Here is a 19,874-nt window from a genome sequence, read left to right on the forward strand (position 1 = left end):
TTCAAGGCTCATACCTAACCATGATAAAAGCAATCTACAGCAAACCAGTAGCCAACATCAAAGTAAATGGTGAGAAGCTTGAAGCAATCCCACTAAAATCAGGGACTAGACAAGGCTGCCCACTTTCTCCCTACACCTATTCAACATTGTACTTGAAGTCCTAGCCAGAGCAATTCGACAACAAAAGTAGATCAAGGGGATACAAGTTGGAAAAGATGAAGTCAAAATATCACTTTTTGCAGATGATATGATAGTATATATAAGTGACCCTAAAAATTCTACCAGAGAACTCCTAAACCTGATAAACAGCTTTGGTGAAGTAGCTGGATATAAAATTAACTCAAACAAGTCAATGGCCTTTCTCTACACAAAGAATAAACAGGCTGAGAAAGAAATTAGGGAAACAACACCCTTCTCAATAGTCACAAATAATATAAAATATCTTGGCGTGACTCTAACTAAGGAAGTGAAAGATCTGTATAATAAAAACTTCAAGTCTCTGAAGAAAGAAATTAAAGATCTCAGAAGATGGAAAGATCTCCCATGCTCATGGATTGGCAGGATCAATATTGTAAAAATGGCTATCTTGCCAAAAGCAATCTACAGATTCAATGCAATCCCCATCAAAATTCCAACTCAATTCTTCAAAGAATTAGAAAGAGCAATCTGCAAATTCATCTGAAATAACAAAAAATCTAGGATAGCAAAAACTCTTCTCAATGATAAAAGAACCTCTGGTGGAATCACCATGCCTGACCTAAAACTGTACTACAGAGCAATTGTGATAAAAACTGCATGGTACTGGTATAGTGACAGACAAGTAGACCAATGGAATAGAATTGAAGACCCAGAAATGAACCCATATACCTATCGTCACTTGATCTTTGACAAGGGAGCTAAAACCATCCAGTGGAAGAAAGACAGCATTTTCAACAAATGGTGCTGGCACAACTGGTTGTTATCATGTAGAAGAATGCGAATTGATCCATTCCTATCTCCTTGTACTAAGGTCAAATCTAAGTGGATCAAGGAACTTCACATAAAACCAGAGACACTGAAACTTATAGAGGAGAAAGTGGGGAAAAGCCTTGAAGATATGGTCACAGAGGAAAATTTCCTGAACAGAAAAGCAATGGCTTGTGCTATAAGATCGAGAATTGACAAATGGGACCTCATGAAACTGCAAAGCTTCTGCAAGGCAAAAGACACCATCAATAAGACAAAAAGACCACCAACAGATTGGGAAAGGATCTTTACCTATCCTAAATCAGATAGGGGACTAATATCCAATATATAAAGAACTCAAGAAAGTGGACTCCAGAAAGTCAAATAACCCCATTAAAAAATGGGGCTCAGAACTGAACAAAGAATTCTCACCTGAGGAATACCGAATGGCTGAGAAGCACCTGAAAAAATGTTCAACATCCTTAATCATCAGGGAAATGCAAATCAAAACAACCCTGAGATTCCACCTCACACCAGTCAGAATGGCTAAGATCAAAAATTCAGGTGACAGCAGATGCTGGCAAGGATGTGGAGAAAGAGGAACACTCCTCCATTGTTGGTGGGATTGCAAGCTTGTACAACCACTCTGGAAATCAGTCTGGCGGTTCCTCAGAAAACTGGACATAGTACTACCGGAGGATCCAGCAATACCTCTCCTGGGCATATATCCAACAGATGTCCCAACCGGTAAGAAGGACACATGCTCCACTATGTTCATAGCAGCCTTATTTATAATAGCCAGAAGCTGGAAAGAACCCAGATGCCCCTCAACAGAGGAATGGATACAGAAAATGTGGTACATTTACACAATGGAGTACTACTCAGCTATTAAAAAGAATGAATTTATGAAATTCCTAGCCAAATGGATGGACCTGGAGGGCATCATCCTGAGTGAGGTAACACAATCACAAAGGAACTCACACAATATGTACTTACTGATAAGTGGATATTAGCCCAAAACTTAGGATACCCAAGATATAAGATACAATTTGCTAAACATATGAAACTCAAGAAGAATGAAGTGTGGACACTATGCCCTTCCTTAGAATTGGGAACAAAACACCCATGGAAGGAGTTACAGAGCCAAAGTGTGGAGCTGTGATGAGAGGATGGATCTTCTATAGACTGCCATACCTGGGGATCCATCCCATAATCAGCTTCCAAACGCTGACACCATTGCATACACTAGCAAGATTTTGCTGAAATGACCCAAATATAGCTGTCTCTTGTGAGGCTATGCTGGGGCCTAGCAAACACAGAAGTGGATGCTCACAATCAGCTATTGGATGGATCACAGGGCTCCCAAGGGAGGAGCTAGAGAAAGTACCCAAGGAGCTAAAGGGATCTGCAACCCTGTAGGTGCAACATTATGAAGTAACCAGTACCCCGGAGCTCTTGTCTCTAGCTGCATATGTATCAAAAGATGGCCTAGTCGGCCATCACTGGAAAGAGAGGCCCATTGGACAGGCAAACTTTGTATGCTCCAGTACAGGGGAACACCAGGGCCAAAAAAAAAAAATGGGAATGGGTGGGTAGGGAAGTGGGGGGGAGGCTATGGGGGACTTTTGGAATAGCATTGGAAATGTAATTGAGGAAAATATGTAATAAAAAATATAAAAAAAAAAAAGATGTATCTTTGATGAGGAGTGAGATCTACACTTGGCTGTAGGTGTAAAGATAAATATGTATAATGTAGTTAGTAAACTGGTATTTTTAGGTTTTCCACCAAGATCCATATTTTTCACAGGTTTCTAGTACCAGACATGAGTTTCCTCTTGCTGAATAGACCTTCAGTCCAATTAGATTATTGGCTACCACTAGTATGCATTCCATCATTGCACTCTTAGGTAAGACATCATACCATGCTGTCAGTGATTAAGTTCATAGACATCATAGCTGTGTAGAAATTGATTGCTTCACTCCTGTGGAAACTTACACAGTGCCTTCTAGTACCATGAAAGCTAGTCATCAAGGAGGAGTCTTTCAGTTCACAACCAGCTTGAATTGTCTGGGTCCTATGGCTGAAATATATGAGACTGTATCTTCAGCAATAGAGAATTAACTCTGCTTCCAGGAGACAACTGAGGACAATGGAAGTAGACTGTGTTTTGGGAGTCCCTTAGACTACCCTGACAGGTGAATTATAATGTACCCTTTGGCTAGCATTGTGTTTCCATGTGAGATACTAGTTATAAAAAGATAAAGAAACATACCTGATTTTTGTTATTGACAAGGTCTGGCCTTCCTCATGTATTTTTTCCCTAGAAAAAAAATATGTTTATGCATTGCTAGTGAGTTAAGAACATCTCACTTACTTATGATGGCTGTTGTCATTCCTATTTACAACACTATTACAATTTACTATTTTATTTATTTATGCATATGGAACTTTAGCATTTGATCATAATTCTTCTCTAAGTTTATTAAAATTGAGGCATTACACTACAAGTTTTTATGTAAGTATACATACATACCCAAGTAACATAACATTTTTATCAATATTTTGCAATTAATATGGTCTTTTATTATTTTGTAGTGCTGGAGTCAAATCCAGGTCTTTCTCGTGGTAGGCAAGTGTTGTGTGGATGTGCTATACATCCAACTACAGCAAAGCCCTTTAGAGAAAAGGGTGATAGTCTGAGGTTGATAGATTACATTTCAAATTCAGTAAGTAATTTTTATCATGATGTGTGAATATTGCTTCCTCAATATTTTATTGATGTAGCCATCACTAAGAGATTTGTGAAAAGAAAACTATTTATTGATAGTTTGTTTTTAAAATGCCCATTGGAGTAAAATTTCAACTCCCCTTTCTTTTCTTTTCTTCCTTCCTTCCTTCCTTCCTTCCTTCCTTCCTTCCTTCTTTCCTTCCTTCCTTCCTTCCTTCTTTCCTTCCTTCCTTCCTTCCTTCCTTCCTTCCTTTCTTTTTCTTTTTTTTTTTAGGATATAGCAGATCCATTTTTTGCTTATTGTAAGCAGCATGCAGACAGATTAGACAGAAAATGGAAAAGAAAAAACTACTTGGCTCTACAATCCTATTGTAAAATGTCTTTGCAAGAGAGAGAAAAACAGCTGTCCCCTGAAGCACAGGTATGGGAATCACACCTAAATTTATTAGGTTTTTTTGTTGTTGTTTTTCAGATCTCATGTGTGTTTTCTATTGACATGTGATGGAAATTTAGGTCCAACATGTAAAATGTAGTTTAAAACTTTAGTTAATAAGCAGTGGTTTTTGATTAGACATGAGTAGTATTTGTTTCCTTAGAAATTATGCTTCAGTGAATCTATGGTGTAGTTACTTGTAAAATATTTCATGTTGAAAAATTTGTATTTGCAAGTGGTTATCAATCGAAGATTTCTTCTTGGCTAGGGATGGGAGCATGTGTTTCTTCGTAGAGCTCTAGGACCCCATCTGAGGACAGCTGTTATTAAGTGTTGATTCATTTATTGCAACTCCAGAAATGGATTGTATATCTTCAGGATCAGTGATAAATCTGATTTGTCCTACTTGTGAAATTTTAGTATCTTCTCTAAGCATAAAATTAAAAGATATGAGGAATATATTCCATTTTCTTTTCTTTCAAACTGCCTGCATTTTTTTCTAGGCAAGGATCAATGCCCGACTACAGCAATATCGTGCCAAGGCAGAGCTGGCGCGATCTACCAGACCACAAGCCTGGGTTCCAAGGGAAAAGCTACCCAGGCCACTGACAAGTAGTGCTTCGGCTATTCGTAAGCTTATGCGCAAAGCAGAGCTGATGGGAATCAGTACGGATATCTTTCCAGTGGACAACTCAGATACTAGTTCTAGTGTGGATGGAAGGCGGAAGCATAAGCAGCCCGCTCTCACTGCTGATTTTGTGAATTACTATTTTGGTCAGTATAGACACTGATACATACACAATCTCCCTGAGAATAAGTTGCTAATGACAGAATGGGATGTGCAATTAGTGTTTTAGAAAATCATTACTGTGTTGTATATGTCAGAGGCATGCTTATTTTCCTAATTGTAGCCTTTGTAAATTCTAGTGTTTATTCTTAAATATACTTTAAATTTTGTTTGACCAATGTAAGTTTATCCAAATGATCATCTCTATGGCTAGTTTGCTGCTTTGTGTATGTTTTATATTAGCCTTTACTTTCTACTGAAGTAAAATTGGATATTTAATTTAAATAGAGAGAAATATGCGCATGATTCAAATTCAGGAAAATATGGCTGAACAAAAGAATATAAAGGATAAATTAGAGAATGAGCAAGAAAAGCTTCATGTAGAATATAATAAGGTACGTTGGCTAATAATGCACAGTATCCCTTAGTAGATCTTATTTATAGTTCTTTTGTGATTTTATTGTATTTCTATGTTTCAGTTTGAAATTCTAGAGCTCTTCAGCTCTTTCCCAACCTTCATCATCATTTTCATTACTGTCATTCTCACTGCGTGCATTCTTACACCAGGCACAGTTGTCATCCTGCACACATAGAAAGCCATGTAATTTTCTCCTGTCTTTAGTGTTAGTTATGGCTGTTGCTCCTGTTGGTAGGGGTAGAAACTGAGGGTTGAAAAGGTTGCATAATTTGTACCTGGCAACATAGTAATCAAGGCTTAGAGTTGGAGTTTAAAACTAACACTGCTAACCTCATTTCTTATTCTTAAATGTAAACAGCATTATAGGTCTTATTTTTTAGTTTGTTGAAAATTTGAAAACCCAGTCTTAAAGTAGTAGACTTTTAAAAATTATATGCTAATTTTTTAAAAAATGTTTTCCAATTGAAAAATTTATTGTATTTCTTCCTGTCTAATATATAAAGCACGGTCTTTCTAAAGTGTTAGGTACTAAGTAGCATGAATATTTAAATTAGTATCTAATTATTGTTCCAAAAAAAAAACCTACCCATTTAAAGTGATGTAATTACTAGGAATTAACATCCAGTACTCAGCAACATTGTAGCAAAAAGACTGTTGGGAGTAAAGTCACAAGATCTGCAGCCTTTTGGTAGTTAATGTTAGCCAAGAGAACCCTTGGGATTTTTAGTGTTCTCATGAAAGAAGTGATGGAAATGTGATTCGATAGAGATTTGATAGCAAATTATGTGTCAAATTATATGCCAAACTATATATGCATCATTACTGAAAACTGTAGAATAAAAGAAAGTATTTCCCTTCTCTTGAGGGTGTTCACCATACTAGCAATAATTATATCTTTGTTTTTCAGTAATTATCTGACCTGAATGTTACAATAAATGGAAAATAAATGTGAATATTCTTGTTTATTTATATTTGCACATATAAAAGCTTCCTAATTTGATTTACTCTATTTGTAGCTCTGTGAATCATTAGAGGAACTGCAAAATCTGAATGGGAAACTTCGAAGTGAAGGGCAAGGGATATGGGCCTTACTTGGCCGAATTACAGGGCAGGTTAGTTTCTTTTCAGTTGCGTGCTTCAATTCTTGCTCTCTTTGAGATTTTTCATAGTACATAGTTCCTACACAGAAGTCACTTTGCTATTTAAATAATTGCATTCCATCAGAGCCTAATCCCCTAGGGCAATGATTTCTGTCTGAGATACTTGCAGACCACTGGCAGCCGCTGCCTACTGAGAACCTATAACTTAATTTGGTTCTTTCATCAGCTATCTTGTTGGCAATTTTTTTTCTTTTGCTCAAATTCATTGACCTGTCACTTTTGATGAGCTAAGATATGAAGCATAAGTTTCCTCTTAGTATAATCTTTATTCAGTGGTATTAGATTTTTGTCACAATTTTTCCTTCCCATTCCCTTCTTTTGTGAACAGATTGCATGTCACTGGTACTACAAAGAGTGATTCATTTTAAAAGGTGAAGATGAGTTGCTTTTGGACATATTAACTTTTTCCTATTAATAAGTACTTAGTAGATTCAGAAAAGGAAATTTGGAGTTACTTGCAGATCTAGCATTTGTTTTGTCTGGGTTTATATTTTTATCACAAAATTGTACTCTATAGTTTAAAATATTCTGTGATAAAAGACATTTTCATTTATTAAGTAACTTCACAGAGGATTGAAAATTGCCTTGTGTGAAGGCAATCTGCACAGACACATGTATCATACATGATACTGTTCCAGTTGACTGAACAGATGTGAGCTCACCAGGGTACTAAGCAGTGACGTTGATAGATGTTCACTGTCTCAGAAGCCATCGTACTACAGATTAGTAGAGTACAAAAGAGAATTTCATCTGCTTTTTTACGGAGTTTAGTCCAATACGATAATTTCTCTAATTAACCTATGGAACACCAATATAGCTGGAATATTGCAAAGAAGCACACTGGTATTTTTTTGTTGTTTTTAACTATACTGTGTTAGATTTTTAAGCCTCCTCTACTTTCCTCATTGTTCTAAGGTTTTCAAGTGGAAGTAGTGTAATTTTCATGAAGTTTAATGTATTTCTGAGAACTAACGAGACTATGCAGTTGTAGCTTTATAATAGAAGTAGTTAAGATTATCACTCTGTTTTCTTTCCCTTTGCTAATATAAAGCAGACTTACCTCTCTAAGTGCTGGCTTCCTTAGATTTAGTGGCAAGTGGGGGAAATACTGCTTTGTACTTCCATCTTTAAAACAGCATGTACTACTTTTATTCCATCAATAGAAGTTGAATGTACCAGCAATCTTACGAGCACCTAAGGAAAGGAAACCAAGTAAAAAAGAAGGAGGCACACAAAAGACATCTGCTCTTCCTACAGTGCTTTATAGGCAAGTAATGAAATTATAACGGAATAATAGTATCTACTTTTCAACTAGTATGTACTAGTTAGAAGTTATTTTACATGCACGAAAGTGAACTTTGTACGTTTCAGAATTTTAGTTAAGAATGTTTCAGGTTCATTTGAGGCTCTGTAGATTGAATGAAGAGATACTTGTTCTTCAGGAAGATAAATCATATATCTTGTAAAGAACTGAGAATGAATTTTCATAAGCTCCAACGAACAAAGAATTCTCTTTAGGAAATTACAAAGTTACTTTAAAATCTGTGCCTGTTATATTAAATTTAATATTTTAAATTTACTTGTAATCAATACTTATATAATTACTAATTATGATAGACATCATAATAAGTAACCATTTATCGTATACTTTAGTGTGTAATTTTGCTTTTGATCTAGGTAGTGATGAATGGTAATGTATAAAGATGATGAATTTTATATTTTAACCTCTCTGTTCTTTCTTCTCTCCTTGCTTAGCTACAATTATTTCATTTCCAGACATAGTTTTCTTATTCACTTTCTGTACTTAATATTTAAGAAAAATTTCATTGTAGTGATTTTACATAACAATAGCATTTTCTCTAAATAAAAAAGACCTCATTTCTATATTTAGACAAATCACTTTTTTATGTAATGTATTAATTATATTAAGAGAGAGATTAGAAAATGCTGTTGTGCTTGTATGTGTGTATTGTATGCTATAAGTAACAAAAATCATATGCACATATATGTTTTCATGCATGTATATCTATCTGAGATATGGGAGAATAAATTACTGACTTTGCCTGTAGTGTAAACGTTAGTGCATGAACACATAGTTTTCCCAACTGTGGTTGATTCTTTGGAAAATATTAGGCATCATACCAGACGTTGGAGTTTTATGACTGTAATTACTTTTTTGCTTCAGAATATGTTTAAAGTGATATTCTTTTAATTTTGTGGGTTTTTTGTTGTGGTTGTTGTTGTTAGTATTAATTTTTGTTATTATTGCTGCTTTACATGTATATTTTCCAGAGATATTGAAAAATCTAGTTCTTTTGATTTGTTGAACATTCCTGTTTCTTTAAGTCTCTCAGACAACTTTCCTATCATTCTGTACATCTCCAATATAAGTACATGCTAAGTTTTAAGCCCTTGGTGCTCATTTTCTTAGAAGTAAATTGACTTACCTCACAAGAAGTGTTAACTGTGTGAAAATGCTGTTTTGAAAAATTCAAGCTCTGACTTTTGTGAAAGAGACATAGAAATGTAGATTATTTATTTAAGAGTATATAAGAGGTTTACAGTTAATGGTTAAAAACAAAGTTGTTGGTAAAGAATTTCTTTAGACCTTCAAGGTAGTTTTCAAAATTAGAATATTTTTCACAATTTATGTTTTTTCATAGTTTATGTTTATAAAGAAAAGCTGAACTAATGCTAAATGAATTTTAAGTAATAATTGAAAGCTATATTGACAATGCATTCCCTAAATATCCCCATCCTTTATTGCTTTATCTTTAGAAAACTTTTAAGCTTATATTAGAACTAAACTATAACATTCTGTACATTATCTAGAACTAGCAGTTGGTATTGTTAAAATGATGGGTGCCATTAAAAGCATATAAAGTACTTCAGAGTCCTCTAGCACACACTGTACTCCTGACATATTTAGAAGGTTAAGGCAAGGTGATAATAAGGTCAAGGCTGGTTTGGTCCATAAAGCAAGATTCAGCTTCAGAGGACCAGAAATACCATAGCAGAAAACAGAATAATCCAGATGAAGGCTTTTGAACTCAGACTGTTAGAAATGAGCTCTGTCCCTGTGGACCTCAGTGTGACTCTTACTTGCTGCTTTTATTAAAGTTGTGGAATTTGTAAGAAGAACCATGATCAGCATCTTCTTTTACTGTGTGACACCTGTAAACTGCATTATCATCTCGGCTGCCTTGATCCTCCTCTTACAAGGATGCCGAGAAAGACGAAAAACAGTTACTGGTAAGTGAAACGGACAAGAAATAGTTGGAATTAGTTTGTTTTTAGCCTCAACAGTACAACCCTGTTGTATCACTAATTCATAATAAAGTATTTTTCACATTTCTAATTAAATATTTGTCTTTCTAACTTATATGAGTAAAGTACAATTTTTGTTGAAATGACTTATTAGTATTTTTTTAATCTTAGCAATGTATAATTCCTTACATAAGGTACAAGAGCTTTCTGTGCTGTGTTTATAATTTTCATTTTATGATTTGGTATTTCTCAAATGCTTTTTGTTTTTTGAAGGCAAATGAATTTTAAGTTTCATTAGCCCATTGTTTGGAAATCCAGAAACTTTGAAAGCTTTTTTCTTTTTTAAGAGAGAATCTTACTTTCCTGTCTTATGTTGAAGTTGTTATGTCGTTGAGGATAACTTTCAACTTTCTAGCCTCCTGCTTCCTCCTCCTGAGTGTTGGATTGTAGGCCTGTGCCAGAATGCTCAGTTTATGTGGTGTAATGACTCAAACTGTAGAGTTTGTTGTGTTAGTAAATACTCCACTAACTTAACAAGATATCCAGCCCTGACAAGCATTCGTAATTATTTTCTCACTGACTTAGTCAGGTTGAATCACTACAGATGTTTTATTAAACTGTCTTTTCTTGTTGCTATGTTAAAACATCCTGACAAAAAACGGCATAAGGTTGAAGAGTTAATATTTGCTTACAGTTCAGGATACTGGTCCTCAGGCTGAGAAGTCAACATAGAAGAATCCTTATCTCCTGACTACAGAAAGGACATGCAGTAGAGATGGGTTTTCCTACATCAAGGAATTTAGATCAGATAATCCTCCACAGGACTAGCCTTAGAATATCCCAGGTGATTCTAGATTCTCTCAAGTTGACTGTTAACAATAACCATCGGAGAGGTCTATAATGAATTTTATCCTAAAATTATTCCAAGGAAGAAACAGATACTCAGATTTTCTTAAGGATTTATTTATTTATTCATTCATTCATTCATTCATTCATTTATTTATTTATTTATTTATTATATGTAAGTACACTGTAGCTGTCTTCAGACACTCCAGAAAAAGGCGCCAGATCTCGTTTCGGATGGTGTGAACTACCATGTGGTTGCTGGGAATTGAACTCAGGACCTTCGGAAGAACAGGCATTGCTCTTAACCGCTGAGCCATCTCTCCAGCCCCAGATACTCAGATTTTAATAGACCGATTGTCATATTATTTCAGAAAAGGGAATATGGGCAGTAAAAAAAACTATGAAAAGAAATTGAGAATTTCAATGTTTTGTAGTTTCATGGCATGGCGTTTTATTGCCTGAATATTCTAGAACAAGTTTTCAGTAGGGTTGGGAATGACCACTCAACAGAATGTTGTGATGATGAGTATTAACTACAGAAGTAGAAATAAAATGGCAAATATTTTAATTTGAAAACTTGATTCTGCAAAAGCATATCTTTTTATATTATAGGGATTTATATATATTTGTAAAGTGAATTTGGGTATTGCGGGAAAAGCTCAGTTGATACAATGCTTACCACACAAGCATGATGATCTGAATTTGATACCCATAGGCCATGTAAGCTCGACTTGATCATGATGCATACTTGTAATCTCAGTACTAGGAAGGCAGAAAGTGTAGATTTTTATTTATTTTTCTGAGCTTTTTATGTTTGTTTGTTTTTTAAATTTTATTTAATCTTTTATTACACTTCAGATTTTATCCCCCTCTTGGGCCACCCTCTGATTTTTCCACATCCCACACCTCTGCCCTCACAGTCCCCATCTCCATGGGGATGTTTACACACACACACCCCCAACCCCTACTCCACCAGACCTCCCCACTCCCTGGGGCCTCTATTCTCTTGAGGGTTCAGTGTATCTTCTCTGACTTGGCCCAGACCTGGCAGCAGTCCTCTGCTGTATATGTGTTGGGGGCCTCATATCAGCTGATATATGCTGCATGATTGTTGGTCCAATGACTGAGAGATCTCAGGAGTCCAGGTTAATTGAGACTACTGGTCCTCCTACAGGGCCGCCCTCCTCCTCAGCTTCTTCCAGCTTTTCCCTAATTCAACCACAGAGGTCAGCAGCTTCTGTCCATTGGTTTGATACAGATACCTGCATCTGACTCTTTCAGCTGCTGGTTGGGTCTTTCAGAAGGCAGTCATGATAGACCCGTTTTTGTGAGCACTCTACCTCAGTAGTAGTGTCAGGCCTTGGGGTTTCGCCTTGAGCTGGATCCTACTCTGAGCCTATTGCTGGACCTCTTTTTCCTTGGGCTCTTCTCTATTTTTGTCTTTGTAGTTCTTTCCTACAGGAGCAATTATGGGTTAGAGTTAAGCTGACATCATATTAAATGGAGAGGTACTTGAAGCAGTCCCACTAAAATTGGGGACAAGACAAGAATGCCCTCTCTTCCCATATTTAGTCAATATAGTATTCAGAGTTCTAGCTAGAACAATAAGACAACAAAAAGAGATCAAGGGGATACAAATTGGCAAAGAAGTGAAGGTATCACAATTTGCAGATGATATGATAGCATACATAAGCGACCCCAAAATGTCTACCAGAGAATTTCTACAGCTGACAAACAACTTCAGCAAAGTGGCTGGATATAAAATTAACTCAAATCAGTAGCCTTCCTTTATACAAAGGATAAACAAGCTGAGAGAGAAATTACCGAAACAGCTCCTTTCACAATAGCTACAAATAATATAAAATATATTGGGGTAACTCTAACCAAACGAGTGAAAGATCTGTATGATGCTATTGTTTGTAGGCTTATTCATTTAGGACACAATGACATTATGTTCAAAAAACAAAACAAGAACCTAACAGTTCACAATTTTTCATAATTTTGTTTTCCTGGCAGATTCTCTTCAGAGTATATTTACCATGTGAATTCTTCCATTGTTATTTACTGGTGTTTTGAGATAAATATATAGCAGTTTAGTTTATTATTCATTGTATTTTGGTGTTGATTTGTTAATCTATAAAATACCTTTAGTTGTGCTAGGAACATACCTGTAAGAATATTTAGTTAGAAAGTAACATTTTGATTTTTCTTTCTCAGTTCCTTTTCATGTTAAAATTTTTTGTTACCATTGTACTTAAATAGGAGTTTAAAAGTAAATCTACATTTTACATATTTACTTACATTGTTTCAGTTAATATGACTGCATCAGCCAAAAAAAAAAAAATACTTTGTATTTATGTTGTGGAATTTAGGATTTAAAAACCTCAGGATTTTTTTCATTAATTTATTCACTTTACATCCAGATCGCAACCCCCTCCCTCCTCTCCTCCAAGTTCTAGTCTCCCATTCCCTTCTCCTCCCCTCCAGATCTCCTCCAAGTTCTAGTCTCCCGTTCCCTTTCTCCTCCCCTCCAGCTCTCCTCCAAGTTCTAGTCTCCCATTCCCTTTCTCCTCCCCTCCAGCTCTCCTCCAAGTTCTAGTCTCACATTCCCTTTCTCCTCCCCTCCAGCTCTCCTCCAAGTTCTAGTCTCCCATTCCCTTTCTCCTCCCCTCCAGCTCTCCTCCAAGTTCTAGTCTCCTGTTCCCTTTCTCCTCCCCTCCAGCTCTCCTCCAAGAAGAGGAATCCCCACCTTGGGTACCAATCTGGTCTGGTATATCAAGTTGCAGCAGAACTAAGTGCAAACTCTCCTGCTGAGACCTGACAAGGCAGCCCAGCTAGGAGAAGGGGATCCAAACACTGGCAACAAGAGTCGAAGTCAGACAGGACCCCTGCTCCAGTTCTTAAGCAATCCATAGTTGAAGACCAAGCTACGCATGTGCTATATATGTGTAGGGGCCTAAGTCTAGATAGTGTGTGCTGTTAGGTTGGTGGTTCAGTCTCTGGGAGCCCTCGTGGCCCCAGAATAGTTGGCTCTGTAGATCTTCTTATGTGGTGGTCCTCGATTCTTCCAGCTCCAGTAATCCTATCCCCCACTAGTTTCCAAGACACCCTGAGCTCCGCCTAATATTTGGCTGTGGGTCTCTGCATCTGTTTCCATCAGCTGCTGGATGAAGCCTCTCATATGATAGTTACGCTAGGCTCCTGTCTGCAAGCATGGCAGAGTATCAATATTGTCAGGAGTTGGCTCTCTCCCATGGGTTTGGGTATCAGGTTAGGCCAGTCATTGGTTTGCCATTCCTTCAATCTCTGCTTCATTAAAGATCTCAGATTAAAGAGTAAAAGTAAGCTTAATCTAAGTCTATAGTATTGATATATCAAAAATAAAAAATTTGATAGAATGAATTAAGTGTTAAATGTTTAGAGATGTTTGAATTTTAAGTTACATTTGAAAGTACACATATCAGCGCATAAAGTAAATATCATAAAAATAATTTAATATACTACAAACCAGACTTTTGGAAAACTACTTATTAATCCTTTTAAATTATATTTTATTAAGGATTTACTTGGCCTACTGAGTAAAATGACTATCTTCCCCAAAACTCAGCAGATCTTTTGTAGAGTTTTCTCCAGATGGTATATTCAACACACTGTCATTAAATAAAATGCAAAGGTATGGTAAAGGAGTAAAAGAATGAATATCCCTAAGAAACTTTTCAGTATATGTCACCTTCAAAAGAAAGGCATCATTTCCAAAGTAAAGATACCTTCTTAGTCAGTGATCTGTGACTTGTGTTGGTTCACAACAGCATTGTTACATATGTTCTTGTAATATGTGTATACACTGAATTGCTTTTTATAATATAGCCATGGTAGTCATTCTTACAAGAGTAGAGGTATCTTTCTGTTTGTCATTACCACACTACCTGTGTGTATTTGAGTATGTCCGTATTCATGTATGAATACTTTTTTATATTTATAGGAATTATACTTAAAATCAGAAGATAAGAGATCTATAACCTTAATTTTTCATAAAAATTTATTCAGGCAATGCTCAGAGTGTGACCAGGCAGGGAGCAGCGACATGGAAGCAGAGATGGCCATGGAAACCTTACCAGATGGAACAAAACGATCAAGGAGACAGATTAAGGAGCCAGTGAAGTTTGTGCCACAGGATGTCCCACCAGAACCCAAGAAGATTCCAATAAGAAACACGGTATTTATTCTTCATTTATTGGTCTCAGTGACATCCCAATGTAAAAACTTTACGCAGATAAAAGGTTTATAGCATAAACATACACTTTGAAGTCAATCAAGTGTTCATATTGCTCTTAAGTATTTCTATGAAATCAGTTTTCTATGTTATATAGCGTATTATATTTAACTGAAAATCTAGTTTGTAGGTTCAGGTAAAAGCCTAATACTGATCACCAGCCTAATCAATGCTCCACTAAAACACACAACATTCCTGAAGCCTCCCTCAGCAAGTTTACCTGTCGAGGTTGCCTTTCATCTCTGCTTTATCTCAGTCCTAACCTTTCCCTTTGTGTTGCAAACCTGTGTGCTGTGTGCTCGTGAACAGCATTTCCTTTGTCAAGTTTGAGTCTTTGTGAATTGAGGAGCCAAACTCTTTCTCTTTGGTCACCTGAAAAAAAAAATTTTTATTTACATTTCAAATGTTATTCCGTTTCCTGGTTTCCCATCTACAAATCCCTGACCACATGTCTCTTCCCCCTGCTTCTATGAGGGTGCTCCCCTATGTATCTACCTGTCTGTTTCTCCCAAGTGCAAGATTACAGGCGTATGCCACCGCCACACCTGGTCTGAGCTCCTTCCCCTTTGATGCTATTCTGTGTTACCAAAATGTTGTTTTCCCCAGTGCCCTCTGAATAGTGTTTGTTAGACATTACTGTGATGGTTTCACTGAGAATAGCCCCGGTGTGCTCATATGTTTAAATACATGGTCCTCAGTTGGTAGAACTATTTGGGAACGATTAAGAGGTGTGGTCTTGCTGTGTCATAGGATGTAAGGAGGACAGGCTTTGAAGTTTCAAATACCTTGGCTTTTATGTTTTTTTTTCTCTTCAAACTATTCATTTTGTATTTCTTTTTGCCCATTTTCTGTTTTTTATTGTAGACCTGCCTAAGAGTGATTACTGATAGTCATGTGACACCTCAATACTAGTCTGTCCTTAAATCTCTTCTGCCAAAGAACTTAGACCATTACTCTTCAATTTAGCCAGGCAGTTTCTAAGGACAAGAGCAGAAGGCACTCTCAGTGTTCCTCTCTCCCTCCTGTTTGGCTGTTTTGAGAAGTGAGGTCTCAGCAATGAGACGTGCTAGAGTCATGGATATCAGCTATGGAGAGCTACAAACAGGAAGCAAACCAGCCCAAGAGAGAGATTTATCTTACAGGCAGCCAGCATAGAAGAGGAGAGCCAGCTGAGCCCTCCGACATTGGACAAAGGAACTGCACGACTTGAAGTTTGCTCTTCTGGGTACCAGTCTTTCTTGGGGCCAATCCTTCCTCACTGTGGCCTTGTAACTCCCTCTTGGCATGACCGAGCATATTCTGCACCATTATACGTTGGAAACTTACAGTTTGTATTTTGATTTTTATAGAAAGTTACAGTTAAGAGAATGCCTTAAGCTGTAGGAAAGAATTTGGACTATGGGCTTTTAACCAGTGTTGTGGCTCAGGAAGTGTCAGGACCCATTTGCTGCTTTTTTGAAGCAGAGGAAAAAAAAAAAGAAAGAAAAATTCTGCCTCCCAGGCAGGACAGGGCCTGTTGGCAGATTTCCTGGCCTGCTGAGGCATAGAGGGATAAGAGGAGCTGCAGGCTCAAGGCTCGGGGCTGACGATTCTATTGACCTTGGTGGAAGGAACAGAGACGTTTCTGGAATGCGAACAAATGTCTGTGTACATTTTACCAAAATTGTTTCTGTTAGCTTGTGGTTTTGCTTCCCATGATACTATAGTATAAGAAAGCTATGAGAAATACACTTGCTGCTAGTATGGTATTAACCAAGCAGACCTCCCATAACTTCGTCTTGCATGTTCTATCTTTCCTGTAATCATCCTCACTCCCCCTCAGAGGACTGTTTGACTTCCCCACAGGCTGAACCAGTTCAAGGAATACCATGGGGACTTTCAAAGTTGGACAGAGTGCATTTTTTGTTTGTTTTATGATATAGCCATGAGACTATGTGGGTCTAAGAATGGAATGTAGTAGTTATGAATAAGATGTTCCTCATAAGTCTTGGGCATTTGAGTACTGTATTTCTAGTCAGTGAATGTTTGAGAAGGCTAAGGAGGTGTGGCCATGGCAGATGAGGCATGTCACTTGGGCCGGTAGAGGTTCCTGTTATCCATAGTGAAATATTGTCAAAGTTAAGAGAATGTTTCAATGTTAACTTTGAAAAAGCTGATATTAACGAAGAAAAGAAGGGGACTGGAGAGTTAGCTAAGTGGTCAGGAGTGCTAGCTGCTCTTGCAGAGGACCTTGGTTTAATTCCCAAGACCTATATGGTTGCTTCAAACTCAATCTCATGGCTCTTGGGCCTGTTCTTTTATTCTATTATGCTGACTTTCCAAGCAGAAGTACTGGTAATGATTCTAGATACTTCTTCATGCTTAGACCATATATGCTTGTAGCAGCTTAATCACTACCACATTCTGCTAGTTCAGCAAATGGGTCATTCAGTGGCACAGGAGGAGTAGCTCGGTATGTGGATATCAAGAATGTTGTCTTTTTTTGAAAGGAGCTTTGTTGAACATTAAAGAAATTGTCAGTTAATATCTTACCATGAAATACCAAGCCAATACCTTGATTGTGGATATCTCAGCCTGAAAAGCACTAGAGAGTGGATAAGATATAGGGGTAAAAGCAAGTTTGGAAAAACTCCTAGGAAGTAGTAAGTGCTTGCTTAGCACAGGAGGGGTCCCCTAGACAGTGGCTTCCCGATTCCCGGACATTCTGCTGTTTTTCTTGCTTTCTGGGATGATGATATTCTTACCCATACTTCCAAGCTGTGCTTATTATGTAAGACATTAAGTGATTAAGTAAATTGCTGGTGGTTTTATATACATGTATGTGTACAGCAGTGGCTTGAAGGTTTACTGTGTGCCTAGAAGTCATCTTTATTGTACATCAAAGTGGTGAACCTAGAAGGTTATTTAGCTCTTTTGCCTTTCTGGAGATCCAGATGGATCTTTATCACCCTTTCCATGTAATAATTAGTGAAGTTTCTCATTCCTCATTCCTTTATAATAATTAATAGAAAGGATAAGTGAATAAAAAACTAAATAACTCTGGTATCTTGTCATGGATAATATGTTTATTTTAGGCCTGTCGATGTCCTCTTCTCTTTAGTGATAGAAGCTTTACAAAGGGATTCCTCTCATTAGACAAGTTGGCAAGGAAAGCCTAATTTATTTCAGTTCAATTAGGTAATATTTAACCTCAAAGTGGAGAGATACATGATAGGAATGAAAATTAATTCAACTACTATGAAATCCGGTGTCAGAGTAGCTGAAAACCTAAAGCTCTCACACAATCAGCTCTTCTGCTTACAGTGCTTTTTGTTGTGGTTGTTCTCAGATTGGCTGGTGGAAGGATATGAAAGCCACAATACAGCAAATTAACTCATTACATTTTGAGGATATACATTCATCCAGTTGATTTTTACAATTCTTTTTAACCTTTAAACTTGAGGGAAAAGATTTTCAAGGTTGCTTGTACATGAGTTTCTCTAGATTGTAATCCTAATTAACTTTAAATGAGTATTTGAGAGAAAGTACTTCTAATTTAGAATGTGCAGTGAAATTTGTTATAACGTTTTGATACTAAATTTATACCCAAAGTAACTATCATTATGTCTGCTCTAAAGACTTTTACCTATATAAATTTGATAGTTATATTTTTAAGAATCTTGCCTATTTAAGTCATATAAATATTATTTTAAGATGTAAATACGATTTTTATTATCAAATAGTCACTGTTGAACTTCCCTTTTAACTTCTGTGACAGGGTTTCCCATAGCCCAGGCTGCGCTCAAACTTATTATGTAGGCAAGAAATCGAACTTTTTGAGTATCCTGCTTTAAGTCTCAAGTTCTGGGATTACCGATGTGTACCACTGCTTACTGCTTAAAGGTAGTGGAATTTGGGGAATGAAGGCTAGTAATGAGGTGGACTATAAAGTCTCATGTAATACCCAACTTTGTTTATGTTTATTTAGAACATCAGACAGTCTGTACATCAACCCCTCAAATCCCATGCTTTAACAGTGACTTTCTTTTTTCCCTCTTGACATCTCCCAAACTGGTGCAACTATTGCTCTGATTTCTTTTTCAAATACTTGAAGTTTTTGTCACAAGTCTTTTACTTGTTTGTTTAGAGTTACTCCAAGATATATTATTTGAGTCTATTGTGAAAGGTGTTATTTCTTTATATAGTAGGGCTACTGAATTTTTTTTTTTTTTTGAGTTAACCTTGTATTAAACTACTTTGCTGAAAGTGTTTATTGGCTTTAGGAGTTCCCAGCTATCACTTTTACAGTCACTTATATATACTAACATATCATCTGAAAATAATGATACTTTGACTTCTTTCTTTCCGATTTGTATCTCCTTGATCTCCTTTAGTTGTCTAACTGATCTAGCTAAGACTTCAGGCACTCTTGAATAGATTTGGACAGAGTGGACAAAGCTTGTCTTGTTTCCAATTATAGTGGAATTGCTTTGAGTTTCTCTCCATTTAATTTGATGTTGTCTATAGGCTTGCTGCAAGTTGCCATTATTATGTGGAGGTTTGTATCCCTAATTGCTCCAGGACTTTTATTATGAAGGAGTGTTGAACTTGGTCAAAGGCCTTTCCTGCATCTACTGCAATGTTCATGTGATTTTACTCATAACAAATATGTACTACAAAATAGCAGGAACAGGAGTCAACAGTCTTTGGTCATTGATATTTCTCAATATCAGTGGTCTCCATTCACCAATAAAATGAGACAGACTAACTGAATGGGTATGGAAACAGGATCCATCTTTCTGCTGCATCTAAAAACACACCTCAACATTCAAATAGACTCTACCACGGAGCAAGATATACCAAAATATAATAAGATACACCTGAATAGCAATCTGGTATAGCTATTCAATATCTAACCAAAGAGACTTCAAAGTAAAACTAATCAAAAGATTTGGGGAAGAAACATTTCATACTTATCAAAAAAAAAAAAAATCCATGAAGATGACATTTCAGTTCTTAACATCTCTGCCTCAAACA

At 36.7% G+C, this 19,874-nt stretch overlaps 1 protein-coding gene across 20 annotated transcripts in view; it reads left to right on the top strand.

The window, feature by feature from the left end:
- Phf14 (PHD finger protein 14) overlaps positions 1 to 19,874 on the top strand; it is a 192,432-nt gene that overhangs the window by 74,669 nt on the left and 97,889 nt on the right. For 19 of the 20 annotated variants that reach the window (XR_003956264.1, XR_003956260.1, XR_003956263.1 and 16 more), the window contains 7 exons: positions 3,949 to 4,095; positions 4,611 to 4,881; positions 5,183 to 5,289; positions 6,329 to 6,424; positions 7,636 to 7,739; positions 9,593 to 9,724; positions 14,633 to 14,801. Coding sequence is in view for 14 of the 20 variants with exons in the window: in XM_006505197.4 (XP_006505260.1) it covers positions 3,949 to 4,095; positions 4,611 to 4,881; positions 5,183 to 5,289; positions 6,329 to 6,424; positions 7,636 to 7,739; positions 9,593 to 9,724; positions 14,633 to 14,801 (1,026 nt within the window). In the remaining 6 variants the exon portion in view is untranslated. The remainder of the gene's footprint in view (positions 1 to 3,948; positions 4,096 to 4,610; positions 4,882 to 5,182; positions 5,290 to 6,328; positions 6,425 to 7,635; positions 7,740 to 9,592; positions 9,725 to 14,632; positions 14,802 to 19,874) is intronic. The other variant, XR_001785183.2, reaches the window with a different exon arrangement.

The sequence above is a fragment of the Mus musculus genome, chromosome 6, assembly GCF_000001635.26.
Source record: "Mus musculus strain C57BL/6J chromosome 6, GRCm38.p6 C57BL/6J".
Classification (NCBI taxonomy): domain Eukaryota; kingdom Metazoa; phylum Chordata; class Mammalia; order Rodentia; family Muridae; genus Mus; species Mus musculus.